General features: G+C 35.7%; 1 protein-coding gene across 4 annotated transcripts in view; it reads right to left on the bottom strand.

The window, feature by feature from the left end:
* Window positions 1-463: 463 nt before the first annotated feature.
* PDE4D (phosphodiesterase 4D) overlaps window positions 464-19,642 on the bottom strand; it is a 273,758-nt gene continuing 254,579 nt past the window's right edge. For all 4 annotated transcript variants that reach the window (XM_030466913.1, XM_030466916.1, XM_030466915.1 and 1 more), the window contains 9 exons: window positions 15,570-15,663; window positions 12,365-12,537; window positions 11,272-11,370; window positions 11,023-11,187; window positions 9,244-9,343; window positions 5,718-5,872; window positions 5,114-5,236; window positions 4,473-4,655; window positions 464-3,894 (listed from right to left, as the gene is read on the bottom strand). In XM_030466913.1, coding sequence (XP_030322773.1) covers window positions 3,484-3,894; window positions 4,473-4,655; window positions 5,114-5,236; window positions 5,718-5,872; window positions 9,244-9,343; window positions 11,023-11,187; window positions 11,272-11,370; window positions 12,365-12,537; window positions 15,570-15,663 — 1,503 coding nt within the window. In that variant the 3' untranslated portion in view covers window positions 464-3,483. The remainder of the gene's footprint in view (window positions 3,895-4,472; window positions 4,656-5,113; window positions 5,237-5,717; window positions 5,873-9,243; window positions 9,344-11,022; window positions 11,188-11,271; window positions 11,371-12,364; window positions 12,538-15,569; window positions 15,664-19,642) is intronic.

Genomic DNA, 19,642 nt, shown 5'->3' on the forward strand with positions numbered 1-19,642 from the left:
ATAGTATGAACTGTATCTTTTTAGTTCCAATTATTCCACTTCTCAATATGCTTTAAAATCAAATACTTATTAGAGATACTTTCCAAACCCATTTCAGTGCAATTCAGTACTGAAATACAGTATTTCTGTTTTGCTTTGTTTTGGTTTGGTTTTTTTTTTGGGGGGGGGAGCAAAAAATGGCTGCAATATCTTTTCACAGGCTATTATCAGGGATTAATAAGAGAAGTAATACAACTATATTGCCAGAAGTCTGGAAAAGTCCCATCTTCCAGTAGCGTCATGAATGAAAACTCATTGTAGTATCCTGTGTATTAGCTTGTAAGAATATCCCCATCAGTTAGCAAATAAAAATAGAGTAGAAATGCCCAGCCCTAGCCCTACCTTACTATCCAATGCAGCAAAACAGAAGAAAATATTGTTAAAAGTTAAGGCACAGCCCTGGGACCAAAGACCTGCAGCTTTTTTTAATTGATACATCTTTTATATATTTTATACTCCTCTTCACTCTTCCATAAACAAGCTCTAAGGTGACACAGACTATATTACAAGAGAAAAAATGTACAGGGAATATGTATACACAATAATCATTCTCTCACCAAGAGTTTCCAGATACGGCAACACCATCCTGACAAGGATGATGTTATAATAAGAACTGATAATTTACAATTAACATTACAGTATATACATTACAATAAATACATGGCTGTAAACAGAGACAAACAAGACTGTATTACAGGTAAGGTCATTTGGTGAGAAAAATGCATGGCACAAATAAACTAAACAATACCTTTGAAAAGAACTGTCAAAGCTTTCTGTAAAATCCATTGAATTCAAGTTTTTTAAAACTTACCAATGCCACTTGTTTTATCTATATTCTTTCACTATCATTTTTAATAGTGACACAAAGAAGTAAAAGAATTCAAATACAGCATTATTGGATACAGTAACTTGGAAGCTAAAGTGTGCTGTTATATGCAAGGTGAATTTTCTTCCCCCTCCCCACTCAATACACACTCACTGCAGTTTCTTATGGCAAAAATATTCAGAACACAAAAAGCCACTTGTATTGTTTTCAAGCAGTGTGCAATGCTAAAACACACTTTGGCAAAAGAAGAAAAAAATAAAAATTTGTACAGTGCATTATATCCCCAACTCTAGGAAATTTTACATTTTTCTATTATACAATTGTCCATGTATGATTATGTGTCTCCAGTATGGTGTTATACTTTTCATTTCCTTTCAATTAGTGCAGAAACAAAGCCTTTTCAAGTCCCTATTCGTCATTTTGGAATTTATATTGCTTTTCCATTATTAAGGTTCCAGGCACTCTTGGGGACTGAAAGGATTTTTAGATGGATCAGGTTCAGGAAGAAGTTATAAAGAACAAAAAAGGAGCCAAAAATTGAAAAGAAACTCCATGAGTTCTCTTTGTTCTCTTCCCTCCTTCAGTATCTTCTATGCCAAGGCCCTCTGGGGCTTATGGTGGAAAAAAATATGACCTGGATATGACCACGCAGAATTTAAAAGCTGAATGATAAGCCTACTGTTTTCAAACAGGTTTTTATTCTAAATATCAGACACTTAACTCTCACACCCCCCCTGTATTCATATCTGCAAATTTACTACAAAATTAATCCAAAGGGGAAACAATGGCTGCTCATATCTTTTTAAGAAATCATCTCTATTGTCATTTAACCAGAATTCTACAGTGTGGAAATCTGCTAGCTTCCCTAAGCAACCAATTCTAATCCTCTATGCTCAGAACTCCAGTTTTAGTAAAACACAAAGGAAATAAAATTCCTTCTCCCCTGCTACCAAACAACAGGACTGGAAGATGACAAATACAAACTCCTACCTCTTTTTAACTTTCAAAGTTACAGAATCTTCCAGTACCACTCAAACTGAAAATCCAGATTCCCTCACAGCACAAGCTGGAGGAAGTATGAAAAGATCTGGAACTCAAATTATGTGGAGTAAACTACAACTCTCATGATGCATTGCTCATTTACTTAAAAACATAAAAAGAAGAGACTGAACTGGCTCTTCTTGCAACAAAGACATAAAAAATTATGTTAATAATTTTTTTTTGTTTGTTTTACACATCTCAAGTGTACACTACCAAGTCTAATAACACAACTAGCCTGACACAAATAAAAAGTAATTAAGAGAGTAAAACCTGGAAATATTACACAAATGCTTTTTTCACCAGGAGAAATATTCTATACATTGTATTTGCCTACTAGCAGCCTCTAGTTCCTGGCAAAAATGGTCTGGAAACCCTGTTACAGAGAGATGAATTCTTTAAGTACAGCAGAAGAGCTGTTTTTGTCTTAGAACAACAATTCATTAACCTTCTTACAGGTTCCAGTCCTACAAATCCTAATCACAGTGGCCCCAGTTGGTTTCACTAGGACCACATGCTGTAAGACAGAACTGGCAGGATCAGGACACTATGAGGTCAGAAGTATAACGTAAGTTTCTCAAATGTATTTTTGAAAACTGTGATGCAAAACAAACACACAAATAAAGCCATTTTAAGTTTTTACATAACATAAAGGATATTAAGGAACTCACGAACATATAATAGAATTTAATAGCTCAATATTACCATGGGTTTCTAAGGTGCAAAAAAAAAAAAAAAAAAGAGAAAAAACATGTAAGTATTATCCAGTGTAGCACAGATTTGTACTGAAAACTTGCAAGTTGCTCCTTGGCAAAACAAAACAAACAGTGGGAGATAAAATCTGAAAGTGTTTTTCTTTAAATATAATACCTCAGTACATTTAATAATAACAGTAAGTTCTACAAAAGACCTCTCTTTCACATATTATACAAAATGCAGAGGTTAGTGCAACCCACTGGGCTACACTTTTTTCAGTCACAGATCAGGAAGACTTGAAATTAGAAAATTATGCAATTTCCACAGCTCATCTTCCTATTTGTAACAGAACCATGTTGTGTCCCATCATTTTTGTGCATTTGCTTTCCAGCAGGAACCTCAGTTTATCTTCAGTCTGTTTCAAGATGAACACAATCCAACACTTTCTTTGTGAAATGCAATGAATTAAAAAATTTTCAAAGCATACTAGAGCATTTGGTTGCAGTTTGTTTTCCTTTGAAAACATTTGCTTTATTTAATCCAATTTAATAAATGGAGAAACTCTTAAAATTGTAGCTTATGGATGTTCTCTCCCCCTACTTTCTGATGCCAGGGAGGTGAAAATTCTGGTTACAATAATCCTGAGTGCCAAACTGAGTCATCAAGGTCAGTTTTGATCAACAAACATTCTGGCAGATGACAGCAAATCATGACCATGGTTGTAGCATATGACATACATTTTGTCATTACAAAATAAAAGAATAAAATAAAATAAAATAAAATAAACCAAAAAAACCCACAAAAACACAAAGAGAAAAAAAAAATCTAGAGAGAAAGAGGAAAAGAAAGTGAGAGGGCAAGACACAGAGACTGCATCTTTATTGTTATGTGTCCACAGAGTGATCTTCTACCACACAAGGTTCAGTCTGGTTCTCCTCCTCTTCTACATCTTCCCCTACTTGCTCATCAAGAGGAATTTCTGTGGATTCTGAATCCTGGGTGCAAAGAGTCTTGGAGTCACTGCAGCTGGTGTCTTCTTCTACTTGACTTCCACTGTCCTTTTCAGTGTCTGATTCCCCATCTTCATTCAGTGTTAATTCAAACTGGAATTTTTCAGTTTGGCCCTGCCTAACCTCTTCCTGGTCATCTGGAGCAGGAGAGGGACTTTGAGGGATTGTGCTCTGGTACCACTCTCGATTGTCCTCCAGTGTATCTAAGATATCCTGGGCATCCGGGTGAACAAGATCTGCCCACGCCTCCCATAGAGGATGAACAATGTATTCTATAAAACCCACCTGTTCCAAATAATACAAAATTAGTATGAGCTCTTATTCATAAAGAAATAAACAACTATTTCTGTAAGTCATGCAACGTATGAAAAATGTAGCACTAGTAATAGACACTTGATGCACTTAAAGGTGGCTGAAAGAAAATCATGCTATTTTATCTACATTTGCATTTCAAAAGTTTGCTTCAGAATACTAGACAAGGACTTGGAAAGGATTTGTTTTCAAATGAGCTGTTAATTCCAAACAACTTCACTGTACCTAGAGAGCCACACAGTTGCTCTGTGTTTAATTCTGGTTTTGAACAAAACCTTAACAAGCAGCTGTACTACTTCCTTTTCATGTGCATGTTCCACTGCAGACCATAACAGCAATGGGGAATCCTTTCAGCAAACAGGCTGCTATGCACTATGTTTTCACAGTAAAAATCTCAGTTCCTTTCATTTACTACTCAGAAGCTGAATTAATTGGTACAAAAAAAAAAGGGCAGCGTTGCATTCAGAAATTACTCAAAACATCGTTACAGTCCATCATTTTCAGTGAAAATGTCATGCTGTGTCACTTAACTGCCTACTCAAACCAATTACCTGTGATTTTTCTACAGATGCATTGTGCCTGTCACACATGGGACTTATTTCCATTCCTCTCTCTCTTTCCCGATCTCCCTGACGGAAAAATTCCTCCATTATTCTGTCTGTCCACTGGCGGTAGAGATCAAGTGGCTTGGTTGGATTGCTTAGATCTGCACAGTGCACCATATTCTGAAGAACCTAAAATAGATTGAACACCTGTGGTGTTATTACACTAGAGAAAACTTGCTTCTTTTCCATTTTCACTTTCGGTGGCCATGAAATGGAATCTTGAAAACACATGCAGTATGAGATTTGTTCTAAGCAAAAACATGTGCTTGGGTGGTTTTCACACTTGCCATAATAGTCATTAATTATTCTGCTTCTGCTGCTTCATTCTGTATAAGGGAAAGAAAATCTTTGGCAGAAAGAATAAAAATTTGAAGGCAAGGCCAAAGCTTCTTTCAGTCCAGAAGTACCTTAGCACCTTGTTACTCTCTGAGAGAGTCACTCGGTACCTAACAGAGCATGTCACAGCTAGGAAATGAAAGAGGGAGGGAAGGTAACACAGTGAGTCACAGTGTAAGAATTGACAGCAGGTCAATGCTACTAAGGATGTAAGTTAATACAAGTGACCATCTGCAGATTAATTTTCTTACCTGAATCCTGTCTGAATAGTTATCAAGAAGTAGGACACCAGAACTGGTCACTTTTTTGGTTTCAACCATAGTTTTTAAATCAGCCAACAGATTCATATGCTTAGACATGTCTGTTGCAAGTACCTTGTAGGAAAAAAAAAAGTAAATTAGTATTACGTGAATTACTCCACTGACTTTTTTAAAAAAATAAATCCTGTGACTGAATACGATATAAATTATGAGTCCTGTATGTCACCAGTGCCCAAAAGAGTAAGTTTTAATTTTGGTTATTTTAAGAATATGACAAAACAATTGCTCAGAGTTATTCAAAATTATTTGATTAGCCTAAATTCATCATCAATTCAACGGCAATTTGCTAACTCTGATGGTGTAATAGTGTACATGTCAGCAAAAAACCCATCTTGAAGCAGGACTGTATACTTTCTAAAAAGGTACAGATATTTTTTGTAAGGGAAAAGGACCCACACTATGGGTGGATATGATAAAACTTCATTTGCTTAATTGGTTATGGGTCTAATGACATGTAATTTATCATAAAATGTTTCTGTGCTTTATTATTCAATTTGGTAGCCCTGTGGTAGCGGTACTCTCAAGCAGAACTCACAATGTCAATGACCATTTTCCTCAATGATTGTCTCTGTTTTTTGGTCAAATTCTGGAAAATGTCACAATTTTCTTCCTGCAGCAGCTTGAAGCCCACAGCTAAATGATGATTCTCCAGTACTGATGAGTCATTGTACATCAAGGCAAGTTCAGAATCTGCAACAACAATTGCAGGGCAGAAAATTATTGAAGCCTGTGCCTCTACAAAATTCCTTAAGACTTGTGAAACTCTTTACATTTTTTAAAAAGATTTACAGATGAACTTTGAGAAACAGAGTTCCTGTAGTTCACACAGTATCAAAAGTTACATAATTGATGACTGAATATATTAATAAAACAAGGCAAGTTATGTTACAAAAAAAAAATGCTTCGCAGTGAAGTATATATACATGCCTTATGTGGTAAATTAAAAAAATACAAAACATGTTTTTTTCAGAATATAATTTCATATTTGCATTAGGTCAATTGGTAAAATACTATATGCATAAACAAACCTAAACTAACACACACTTTGAATTTCTCTCTTCTCATGCCTAATTCCCATTACAACTATTGCAACTCCACTGTTTAAGCCAAGTTGCAGCTATCCAGCACTCAGAACACTGCTGAGGCTTTGCTGCAAGTCAGGCAGAATGTGTCTTTCAAACCACATCCTTTTGCTAAGGCACTCATATACCTAGCCAATTAGGCCTATAGGTCATTAGCCCATGTCAACTGGATATTTTCAGAGAAGGCTCAGTTACACTTCTGGTTCCTTCTTGGAAGGTCATGGGGCTTGCAAATGCAAGCACTGGCCTTACCTACTGCTTTCTACATGAGTGCGGTCAACACCTGAAGCCGTAGTGCTGCTTTTTCCAACAGAAAAATTCTAAACTCAGTGTAAGAGATGAGCGACTGCACTGTGAGATCCTGGACACGGGGGGAAGCCGGAGGGGATAGGGGAGGGGAGGGAGGGACCCTGGTGGCACTTCCCCTGATTTGCCACAGAACCTCCTCTTTTTAAGCAATCACAAATACTTTTTAAGCGTATCACACTTCTCATGTGTGAGAAGTCTCCTACTTCTACTTCTACCCTAAATTTAATCATAAGCCTGCTTAGTGTACTCCTTGTCCCCATTATCTTATTCTACAGCAACTTTGTTTTAAAATCTGACTCAACAGGGTGCCTATAAAAGCCCTGATTTCATTTGTCTCACTATCCATTCCTTTGCTGTCTTCCTCTCCTGTCTGGAATACAACAATCTTTTCAATTAGGAAACACTTCCTCTACATTTTTGTATCCCAATAGCAGCAAAACTGTAATAACACATGGAAAAATGAAGTGAGTTTTTCAAATGCTATCTCTTCCATCTTTCAAAGAACATTTACAAAGTTTGCCTATTTGTTATTCTTCTTAAGAAGACAGGCCCTGGTTTATTTTCCTTTCAAACAGCCCTCTGATGAACACTTTAAACTTCAAGAATATATGTCCATAAAGACAGAGTTACAGTGATTAAATGAGCATCTGCTCTGGTGCTAATACAACCCATATTTGTTTGTTATTTAACAGCACTCAAGGGGAATCAGATTTTAAAATAGCCTTTAAATCCTGAAGTAGGGAAATAGGATTCAGAACTATCACAAGTGAGTAATTAGAAAGAATAAGCTGAAATATGGCAAATCATAGAATCGTACAATAATGTGGGTTGGAAAGGACTTCTAAAGGTCCTCCTGCAGTAAGAAAGTACATCCTCAACTAGACCAGTTTGCTGAGAGCCTTGTGAAGCCTCACCTTGAGTATCTCCAGAGATGAGGCCTCAACTCCCTCCCCAGGAAACCTGTTCCATTTTTCCTCTATGCTTATGGTAAAGAACTTTTTGCTAACATTCAGTCTAAATCTACTCTTAATTGAAAACCACTGACCCTTGTCCTATCACTACGGGCCCTTGCAAACAGTCAATCTCCAGTCTTTCCGTAGGACCCTCCTTCAGATACTGAAAGGTTGCCATTAGGTCTCCCTGGAGCCTCCTTTCAACAGGGCTGAACAAATACAGCTCCCTCAACCTGTCTTTGTACGAGAGGTGTTCCAGTCTCCTGATAACTCCTCCATCAGGTCCATGTCCTTCCTGTATTAAGGGCTCCAGAGCTTGACTCCAAGTGATGTGTACATACTTTAAGTAACTAAGTCTATTATGCTTTTTAAAAAGTGTATTCTTGTGTTTTTTAGTAGAATGTTAGTATGTTGTAAGGTTCCCTAGAAAACAAAGGTAGGTGGAACCAAATGATCTTCCAGAGGTTAGGAAAATCAAGAATTTGAGAGACCTAACTTAGATGGTCTTTATCTCTGTCCCTACAGTTTCTTCTTTGTACACAGAACAACTCAAAAACAATAAAATCTCTTCATGTCTTTGAGCTTGGCAACAGCAGGTCTAGTTATTGATGTCACGTGATTGGAAGCCTTTTCTATGAAAGGCTGATTTGGGAAAATGAGCATGTCTTCTAAGCTACTAAATAAACAGCATCATAATCACTTCTAACTTAGCTGAACTTCAACTGTATTCCTGAATAGGAAAGCTTTATGCACCACTCTGGTCCCTTCAGCTAGCCAGATGCCCTGCTTAGATGCTTAGACTTGAACAACTTTAGCACCAGTAGTGCAACAGATTCACTGAAGTGCAGGAATGGCAGTATCTATAAATGTGCAATGAGGTAAGTCAGACACACATTTACATGTCCAATACAAATGTTTCCACTTCTGTAGCTTCTTCTTCTGCATTTGGATTATTAGTATTATTTCAACTTTTGTACTTCTGGATCAGTTATTGAAGAAGTTGTAGGATGACAAAAGCAATTATATTGTATGATGGAACTTGCACAGGCCTATAATGTATGACAGTGGTAATAGTAATATTCATCACTGAAATGAAGGCAAGCTACATTGGGTCAACAAACCACTTAGTAATTATGTCACAATCAGGTTCAATGAAGTTAATAGTGTTTTTCTTCTGATAGAAGATTAAAGAGGGAAGAAAAGGGTTCATACAATACTGTAGAAAACAGCCTTGAGAAATGCAGAAAAAGTACACTGGGTATCAAATTTGGAGATGACATTAGGTTTTCATTTTATTAGGGCTCTTGCCCTCGCACATGGAGTATATGGCTATCCTCTGTCACACCATATGCTTCCATTATAAACCCACAAAACTGCTGTCTTCCTTTTTCTGATTTTTCTTTAATCTTTCTTCATTTTTATTCCCACAACTTTATTTAGTTAATGTAAACTAACTAATTTCCAGGAGATACCATGATCAATAAATTGAAACAGTGCCAGGATTATAGTCTTCATAATTCCTGCTAGAGAATTTTCTTTATTAAGTTAATAAAGACACAATAAATGCAAAATAACTAGCAGTTTAAAATACAAACACTTATTTCTATACTGATAAAAGGTACAGAGAAGCAAACAAGGAATGAACTTTGTATTTTCCACGTGCTACATGCAGATCTTAGAGCAAATTTTTGAGAAAGCCAGTGAATGCCAAACTTACTTGTGTTGATAAGAAACTGGTTAGAAACACCAGGATGATCTACATCATGTATTGCACTGGCAAAAATCGCTGCAAGAATCTCCAAATCAGTGAACACTGCCTAGAAAATGATGAAACAGATAGGACAATCATTAATCAATGAAAAAGTGTTTTCAATAAAAAGGACTTGACTCTAGATCTGAACAAGCAAAATACATTTGAAATGTATCAGGGGTCTCAAGGTATTTTTAAACACAGACTATCACAACCTTTTGCAAAATTGTCAACTATGCATAATTTCTTAAATATTTGAAGTGTGGCCAAAGTAGAATGGCCCTTAATTCACAATGACAGCATCACTAAATTCTATAACAAGTTAAATATTTTCAGATTCAGTCTTTATATAAGCCCACTTTCGTTAGATCATTAAGTGCAGATTAGATCATTATGTACAGATCTCTAACATAGATCACATATATTACAAATTAAAAATTTCAGCCTGATTCCTACCTCTTGTCCTATACTTGAAAGAGACATACCTCCCAAATTACGCTAAAGAAAATGGTGAAGGACTACAAGGCATTTTCCTTAGTATTTGTTGATTTTTTTTCTTTATAAGATTATTAGGAAGATAAGACTTGGCATGTCACTGAAACCAGTTCCCTCTTGTCACAAGCATTATATAGTTGCTTTCATAATTGATCAAGAGCAGCTCAGAAGTGTGTAGGTCCATAGTGGCACTGGACAGACATTGCTATTTCACTGGTTAAAGCTCTGATGAGAACAAGGCCATGAAAAACAGTTGATCTGGAAAAAACCCCAAAATGCTTCTGAGGATTAGTTCAGCTGTTTGGTGAAGCCAGTGGTAATTTAAGAACATAACCTGATCTTCCATCTTGAAGAAAGTCTTTCTCAAGAGGATTCCCAAGTCTTTGATGGCCAAGGCCTGCCAAAAGTCTTAAGGTTCACTTATAACCTTCTCATTAAGAAGGTGGCAATGTTATAAAATGTTATAATGTTATGAAACATTAAAAATTCAACTGTTTGCTTTATCTGCCTTTTTCCAACAATTTACTGGGATTTATCGATTTGTTAGGTGTTTGTTAGGCTGAAATCTGAACTGTGCTTAAAAACAGAAAATAGTCTCCATCTTTCTTTCACTTTCTTCAAATTTTAACAAGAGAATTCTTCAGAAGAGAACATATGAAATATTATTTTTTCTGTAAACAGTGTTAAGTAATTAAGATCAAATATTATGACCAAAAATGAGAAAAACCTGTGAGAATATAGTGCATGTTCTACTCTACCATGGAAACAAACACAAAAATAGCCTTTCAGGACCAGAATAAATATACAAAAGGAAAACAACTACTCCCTTTGAGAGAATCCCACTTTATAACTATCTTTCCTAAGCAGTTCCACTACCAGATAGTAAGAATCTCACATGGGAAATAAATCGCAGAGCAGGATGTAGCATTAATAATGAGATGGTGGAAATGAGTTATTCAGTGTTTAATAATGAGACAGTGGAAATGAGTTATTCAGTGTTTTACAATGAAAACAGTTATGATGGCATATATCTGCAAGTATAAAACCATTATTTAAAAGAAAAAGAAGTGACATTTTCTGCATGGTATTTATTACAAGAAAATAAGCTTTGATCTTCATAAAATATCTTTCATTTTAAAAGTAACACAACTCATTATAAAATTTGCAAAAAGTAATATATTTAACATGTAGTTTACATGTCTTAATATATCCCTTTCTCATTTGCCTTCTTAGAACCTCGGAGAAATTTACCTCTAACGCCGGGGTTGATAGCAGGACATGAGTTGACTGAACAACATCTGCAGCATGTATGTTATTGTGATATGCCACATCTGCATGGTAATGGTCTTCTAGGGTCATCAAGTAAGTTATTAAAGTGTCTACTGGAATCTTAAATGTTTTTAACAAGTCTCGTTCCTAGAAAAGGAAAACAATTCAGATTACATAGCACAGACTAATCCTTCAAGATAAGCAAAAAGCAGCATGGCTGCCTGTACTTGCCTGAAAAATGGTGTGCATGATGACTGTCAAAGGTCTGTTTCCAGATAACTCTGCTACTCTAAAAACCTGAAGGCCCCATTTGTTCACATCTTCCAGTTCCTAGAGCAGAATCAAGGAACAAACACAGTGAAACCTAACACAAAAATTCCAGTGATTTTTAATTGAAACAGCTACAAACAGAAGACTTGTGACGATTCAAGCCCTGCTACTGTGAAAATTATATGCTAAACTGTGGAAGAGAGAAAGCTGCTACTGGTAATCTTGTAATATTTGAATTTGCAGTTACCAATTTTTCAGATTTTTGTTTACTAAGCCAAAAAGAGTGTCTCTTATGTGGATTCCTCCAGAGGGAAAAATGCTCCTGTATCTGGAATGAGCTGAACTGACACACTTGGCTGTCTCACTGCCCAGTGACACCAGAGTTCAGCATGAGGGAAACCTCCAGACATGGAGACATATTGCAGTTCTGCTGATGTCTCCCTGGTTCTCAGAAACACTCGCCAAATAAAGGGGCCGATTCCTGAAATGTAAGGATAAGCATATTTCAAAATGCAAAACTAAAATCAAATTATCATTTTATGACAGTTTTAAGTTATTGTCAGCTAGATAACTGCTGGTGCAAAAATCATAGCATATCGTAGCAAATCTCACTAAAAGCAAATGCATAAATTAGGTACTCCAATGACACACCTAAAGGCAGGACCTGAAAGGATACATCTAATAAATATCATATAGAAGTTGTGCATTTTCAAGAAACACAGGGCTACAATATATTTTTCATTCCTGTGACATCATATAGTATGCTTATTCTTCATTCCTCAAATACTCCTTATGAATAAGCAGCTTTATAATCCCTACTCAAATGCCAATTTAAATTTAATTTCCAGATGAAAACTTGTTCACATGGAAATTAAATCTCATGGCCTTATACTTGCTATTCTTCCACTTCATGAAACGTATACTGCCTCAAGAGAGACCAGCCTTTCATGGGGCTGTTTGAAGTTAATGGTTATGAGCAGCAAGTGGAGTATTACTAAGTCCAGCTTTTATTTTAATTTTATAGTTTCAATTCATGGGTTTACATCTTCTCTACCTTGGCAAGAACATCTTCTTGGTCTGTTTTAACTCCAAATCTCGGAATACTGGAATTAGTTAGGCTGGAGCTATGCATCAGTTTTTTGACTCCACTTATTTGGGACATTGGCCTCTTCTTTTTCTCTTTCTCTTTCTGTGTTGGAGAAGGGATTTCAACTTCATGTTGTTTATCTTCAAAAGACCAAAGAGACAAAATATTTTTTAAAGAAATTACAAATACTTTCATCCATTTGCCCTTATGGGTATTATATGCCTTAACAAAACTTCTTTTAAATTTTATTTTTATGTTTGGAGATTTTGCAACAGATAATTCATATCAAGAGAAGTAAAACCATGACAAGTTAAACATAGATCTATTCCTATGTATAAGCACATCTCTATTTCACAAATTACCTCATTTTTTTCTTAACTGGCTTTAAATGTGACTCCTGACTATCTGATTTCCTCTTCTCCTGAACACTTAGCACTCAGTCCCTCAATTATAAAAATGTTCCCCCAATTAAGCAAACTGTAAACTTTCATTTTGCAAGAAAATGTGAAATTTCTTCTTTTCTTCAAGAAATATTTTCTAGGAAAACCATGAAAAAGTATTTCAAAAGCAATCAAAAGCTTATCTCATATTAACATTTACAGAACTTCTTCAGGACTCAAAGGACCTACTACTTGGGGATGAGGCCGATTTGTGTCAAGGCTGTGCAACTCAGAAAGACTTTTGCCAGCCACACCTAGAAAGCAGTTCATGCTAGCAATGGTTGGCATTCCTGCACCTCCCAAGTAAGTAATATTGACAAAAGGACTGCTTTGCTAAAACCCAACATTTCGCTGTGGGCTTTTGCCTCCATAGCAGTATCTGCAGTATCATTTCATATACCTCATCAATACATGTGCCAGCAGAACTTCAGATAAGGACTAAACTGAAAGGAAATATGTATTTAGTCCACAGCCAGCTGATTGCTGCAGAAACAGTATAGGGATTGTGAAGCACTGCAAATATCTGTATTCCCCAAAGAAACCCAATTAGTGCAGCAAAGGACTCTCCTGCCAAAACTGCTAGGAATTTACATTGATTTTGGTTCTTTTTATTTGTACTGTATTTTAATTTTTTGTTTTAGTGATTCCCTCTGAATTATCTTTTCTTTGCTGAAATGTACCTGCACCTTTTCTACTCCTCAAGGAACATTCCAGCAAAACCACGAAAATCCAGAACAAATGTTTCTAACATAGAAACCAAGCAAAACCTAAAATTTAAACAACTTAGAACAAAAAGAAATTTTTAAAAAATATAAAAAATGTGCTCTTTAAAACATATCTATTTTTCCCTTCCTTCAATGTACAGATACAGAAACCAGTCAATGGTAGCCAAGTCCATTTCTAATTTCCAGGCTGTTATTTTCTTTGTTTCTTCACTTTCTTTTTTCTTTCTCCTTTTAAACTACCCCTTAGCAGCTACTACATTTACTAGACACCTCAAATTCCAAACAAATCATAGCAGAGAAGAAACTCTGGAAATGGCACCAAGCTTTAGCCTGGGGCACTGAGTTCCCCAATTGCCCCCACCAGACTTCACCATTCTCATATGGACAACCAAGAAAAGGGGGAGGCAGAGCACTGCAGCTCTTGACTGGTGCAAACTGACAAGAGATGAGGAGTAGTGATTCGTATTTATATTTTGATTTTTATGGCTTTGGTCATATGCAGGAAGTTTAGACACATCAAAGGGAGGTTCATAAGCTGAGCTGTCAGACTAACTCAAGTGAAAGGGCGTGTCTGTCTGAACAACTTTAGATCTCTGGAGGGTTTTCATGGGATTGCCTCAGCTTTTGTAACTGCCTGTGGATGAGATATTTTCCCCATTGTATTCCTCTTGTATCTACAATTTTAAGTATCCTAAGTATCCTAAATTTTTATGCAGCCACAAAAGAATACCCATGGCACAGTAACTACTTTAGACATGACTGTTTTTCCAGCCTTCTTTCTGCTCAAGACTGAGATCTCACATGAAAGGCTGAGAGATACATTTCCTCACCCTCTCAAAATGAGCCTTAGGTTTTCAACTAGAAGCAGCATCTGGTATTTCAGTTTCGCCAGCCTAAGTGGGTCATCTTCCCAGGCATACAAGTACTGTACTGTGACTTTCAGGGCACCAGAACCTGTGCAATATTGCTTCTCCATGACAGTGGTATCATTCCTGTATTACTGCCTGCAACTCTCTGTTGCTGCAGCACTCAAGCATGCTGCTGCAGCCATGGGTAAACTGAACAGACACATGAAGTGATTCATTTAGGATACGGTGACAGGCAGAATAAAACACATTAAAAAACCCACAATTCTTTCAAAAAATACAAGAAGCACCAACCATAGTATCTTACACAAATAAACCAAGACATATCGTAAGATGTGTGACTGACAATTTCTAAAGTATGTAATAAACTAATTTAGACTTCTTCTGTTGTGCCCTTGCACAGTCTTTATGAACTAATGGTGTTTTGCCCAAAACATATTTCAGATTTGTCTATAATTCTTATTCCTCATGTTTAAGATCAAGAGTATGTAAACCAAGTTTTACTCATTTTCACCTGCTTCAGAAAAAAAATATACTTAGTTCAACAAAGCCATAGAGGAAAAAACATACTCTTTGAAATATTATGTAAACCTTTTTTAAATGTTTGCACTGCACCAAGCAAGCTCTTCAGCTGCTCAAATTATCCTGGTGGCAGTCTGTGACTTAGTCATACTCATTTACACCTCATGTGTAGGCAGGGAATACTAAAGCATTGTAACTGTGTGCTACAAGATTTTATGAGGTTACTTGTGCTTGCATGTTTCCATCATAAGGAAATGTCCTTGAGGTTACTTTTGTAAGGGAAATAGAGTGAAATAATTATTTTCAATACAAAATAAATTAATTATATATTCATTTCTTAATATGGTAGCAATATAGTAGTTGAAATGTTACATAAAATACATATTTGAGTGTTTATCTGCAAGTAAATACACAGGAAAACCACATACACAAACTAAATAAGCTGTGAGGGAATTATCTAACCTGAGTTCCCTGTTTAAACACTGAACAGTAAGATACTTAATGTATTGCTTCTGAAAACAGAAATTAATACAGAAAACTACTTGTTTTCAAGCTTTATCACAGCCCAGAAAGATATTTTAAAAAAGGTGATAAAAGTTAACTTCTATCATAGTCTTACCTAAGAATGTGTTTGATATATATTCTGAGACCTGATTGCCTGACCTGCTCATTTCAGATAGGTGTGTTAGTTCCCGGTTGAGCATTCTTTTGAACTGGAAAACAAAACAAAAGAAGAATGAAGTTAGCGATCAAGATGTATTTTGGTTAGGATAGGAAAACTCAGTCAATTCATAACTGGGCAAACCACATGACATTAAGAATATATACCATAGTAAGTACAAAAGCATCCCGTGTAATATCATTTTACCCTAGCAACGTTTGTGGGTTGGACAATGTAATTCTTAACATCCTAAACCACTAGATTAGTTATTCTGTTATTACAGCATAGGGTCCTACTAGTAACTGAAAAGAATAAGACATATATATAAACCAGAATAATTATTATTACTGTGTTTTCAGTATTTCAATTTTAAATTAGAGCCAAAATAGAGATGTATTTTCTTAAGATTCCTTTCTCTACTGGATTCTTCTAATAATTTTTGTACATTAATCTATTTGTGCATTTTTTGCAGTGAATTTTGTAGCGTTTCAATTTTATCCTACCTCTCATCATTAATTTCATCAAATTTGACAGAACTGGTCAAAACTATGAAAATACTTATTTCCTATGCACCAACACAAATATAGGTAGTTTTTATTGTCTTTGACTTAAAACCGTTGTACTGCATTGACCCAATGACTTGACCATTCTATAGCCTCAGAAATTTGCCAGTACCTGTATGAAGCACTGGAGTAGAAAACACCCATCTGTGGAAACACCTTATTTTCCCCTCTAAATTAGCAATTCACCCTAGGCACTGTATGGGACAGAAGTGGATACAAACATTCCAGAAAATGTGAAAATGATTAGCTACTCGTCATCTGACTAGACTCCAGGGTTAAATGATATCTTGTGACACAGTCTTTAGTGTGTCCATTGAATAATACAGCTCTAGCTATGTTCTAGCTACCTTACATGCACTTTCACTGACTAGAGCTCTGCCCTAATATTATCAACAAATAGAACTCAGCAGTATTTGCAAGCAATACAAACACCACTTGACAATGTAAATTACCATCTGCCACTACTGAATTTTGCCTTCCATTTGTCTTGCTAGATATCTCAACTTTTTTCTTAACCAAGCCAAATTTGTGCCATTTTCAGAATCATCTTTCATGTCTTCCACCAACCTATAATAATTTATTACATCAAGCCATACCTATCCTTAATGTAGATTCCTGTAAACACTGTGTTTATTATTCTATGTGAGATAAAGCATTAGACTAAACATTAACTACCTCCATCAAATCCCCTTCTTCAAAGACATCTTGTATTGTAAAAGGTGTTATTTTCTCCACAATGTAAGTGACCGATTACGGTATTGCTTACATAGTGACAAGCAAAAATTACCCTTAATATAACACTCTAACCATCAGCCACCACATTTTTCTGCCATCTTGACATGCCATCAGCTCAGGAAGTTGCTGCTACAAACATTGGATCCTATTTTAGTCGAAAGCCAAAGGCTCAGATACGGCTGTGTCCAACAAGTGCTCAACATATTTCTGAAAATTAGAACCATACTGCAAATACACTTACATATACTGTGAACTCCAGGGCTATACAATCTGCACAAAACCAGTAAGTAAGCAGTAATTTCAGGAAGACTTTGAATCTATATTAGAAAGAAACTTCAACTCCAAAGATACCAAGAAGATCCAAGAAGAGTCAGTTCATGTCCAGGAAAAGGTTTGGAGTGCATGCTTAATACATATGGGGTGTATTGATCACACTTTAGAACACCCTATATCCTTTGCAAAATACTCAGTAACAAAAAGCTTAAGTGAATATGCAGCCTGCAATTAGTAGTGTTGGGAGAAGAAGGATACAGAACCACCCTTGGTATAGATGCCCTGTCTGGTAGGGCCTCCTCTACCCAGGCTTTTTGTTTATGAACACTGATTCTGCTGCAGCCCAAGAACTGTAAAGAAGCTGACCCTACTACAGCCTTTGGCAATGGCACATAAGGTGAAGCTAGTGTAGAAGGCATTCAGTGGACCAGAAGGCCTCATCCTGCCAGTCCTTCAGTTTGAGTGTTAGTCAATCTCCAAGCCCAGTGGAGGCTGGAACCAAAATGCTCAAAAGCTCTTAAGAGCTTTTCATTGCACTGGCTCCCAAACCCACATGGCAACAGACTCCAGTTGCAATCTTTCTGGGTCCCCCTTTTCTGTGTAATGTTTCTAAAAAGTTACAGAAATAGAAATAGAAATGCACTCAGAGAAAAAGGACTGAATACTTGGAACATTAAACTTACATGCTTATGCTTTGTTTCTGAAATATCTATCAACATTATATTAAAAAGGTGTTTGAAAATCAAATAAGAATAAACCATATTATTTAATGGATTTGAAAAGTCTTCTATTCTAAAAAATAAGAACTTGTCACACTTACCAAATAATGACTTCTGTTTATATTGCTTATCAATACAAAACTATCTTTGATTTTAGCAGCATTCCTAAGACATAAACAGCATTCTCAATATCTAAATATTTGGGTTCGAAGCCCCTGTGTTTAACTAGTATCAAAGTTACATACTGGTTTTTATACATAAGCTACAGTGAAGTACATTATCTCTAAGCCTGGCACAGTGGTACTCATTGTTTCAAGGAAAGATATTCAATGAAATCCAAGCGTAAATATTCCACATGACAACCATCTGCTAAAATGTAATTGACAGAAGATAGTAAAGCCTGAACCATACAGAGATTACAGAAATATATGCACAGTAAGGGATCTAAACACATAAAATCATCTTCAAGACTAGTGTTTCATTCTTCCTTAGAATTTCATAAATGCCCTAAAGCATTGTTTTGAATGTTATACAAAGCAATCTTCTTTGCCATTCCTAATATTTTACCTGTATTGCATACACTGTGAACTCAAAAAGCTCTGTACTAAAATTCTGTTCAAGTACTATTTAGCTTCTTAAATAACTTAACTGTCTATAGACTGTATAGAACATTGTCTACACAGAAGGCCTCTTTTTCCAGGTGTAATCAATTAAAGCTACCATGCACTCTGCTGAACTTCGATTAGTAAAACACCTATCAATTTTAAAGCCTGAACAGTAAGAAGGAAAAATGTTTAGGGCTGATGATTGAGGTTTTTTAATTTAGTAAGTAGCACCTGACAGCAGCTGACTTGAAATGCAAGGAATAATTCCAAGCAAATTACAATAAACACCTCACTTTTAGCTGAATGGAAAGTAATATATTTTTATTTTTTATTTAAAAAAAAAAAGGAATCCACCTAGCTAGTAAAATGGGATCTGATTTCTTCACAAAAGACTGATCAAAATCCTTGAGAATATAATGTAATAATTCTGCATTATCTGAGAACAGTCACAATGACCTATCAGACACAACAACCTAATGAGAGCTCTACAATTATATTTTTTAAAAATCTATGATAAAAGTGGGTACCAATAGAAGCAATAGTAAGAGATGCAGTCATGTGTGCATTTTATGCTTTAATTATTTTCAGTCCTTTAATTCAACACTTCCATTATTTAGTTCAGGAGAAATAAGAATTTTCTTTCAAACAGAATGACTTGGAACAGTTATTGTATGGCAAGCACAGGATTATGTTTCCTTTAAAAAACACATAACCAGGGCTAAAACAAAAATCAAATGTGGTTTGTATTAAGTGAACTTTAGTTCTTTATATTAACAGGCACTTTGATTCAATTCCTTAGTGCAAAACTTTCCCATGAAAGAGAGAAAAGCTTATTTAATTTTATTTTCTAAGAGTATTGCAGTTTCAAGCTAGTCAAAAGCTGCTCTACATAATAATGGATATCATTATTAGAAGATTACAATTTTCAGTGGTTTAGTCAACAAGCTGTCATACACACACAATACCAAAAAGTGCTACTGGAACACACTGTTATTAATTTTAACAGTTTTTCAGCTATTAAAACCAGCACAAGTCATGCATTCACCCATCATCCTAAGTCTCTTTACTTACGCTCTCTCCTCTTGTATGGTATCTCAGTTGAGATTTTTTAAAAAAAATCTTTTATTAGTGTCTAG

The sequence above is a fragment of the Calypte anna genome, chromosome Z (assembly GCF_003957555.1).
Source record: "Calypte anna isolate BGI_N300 chromosome Z, bCalAnn1_v1.p, whole genome shotgun sequence".
Classification (NCBI taxonomy): Eukaryota; Metazoa; Chordata; class Aves; order Apodiformes; family Trochilidae; genus Calypte; species Calypte anna.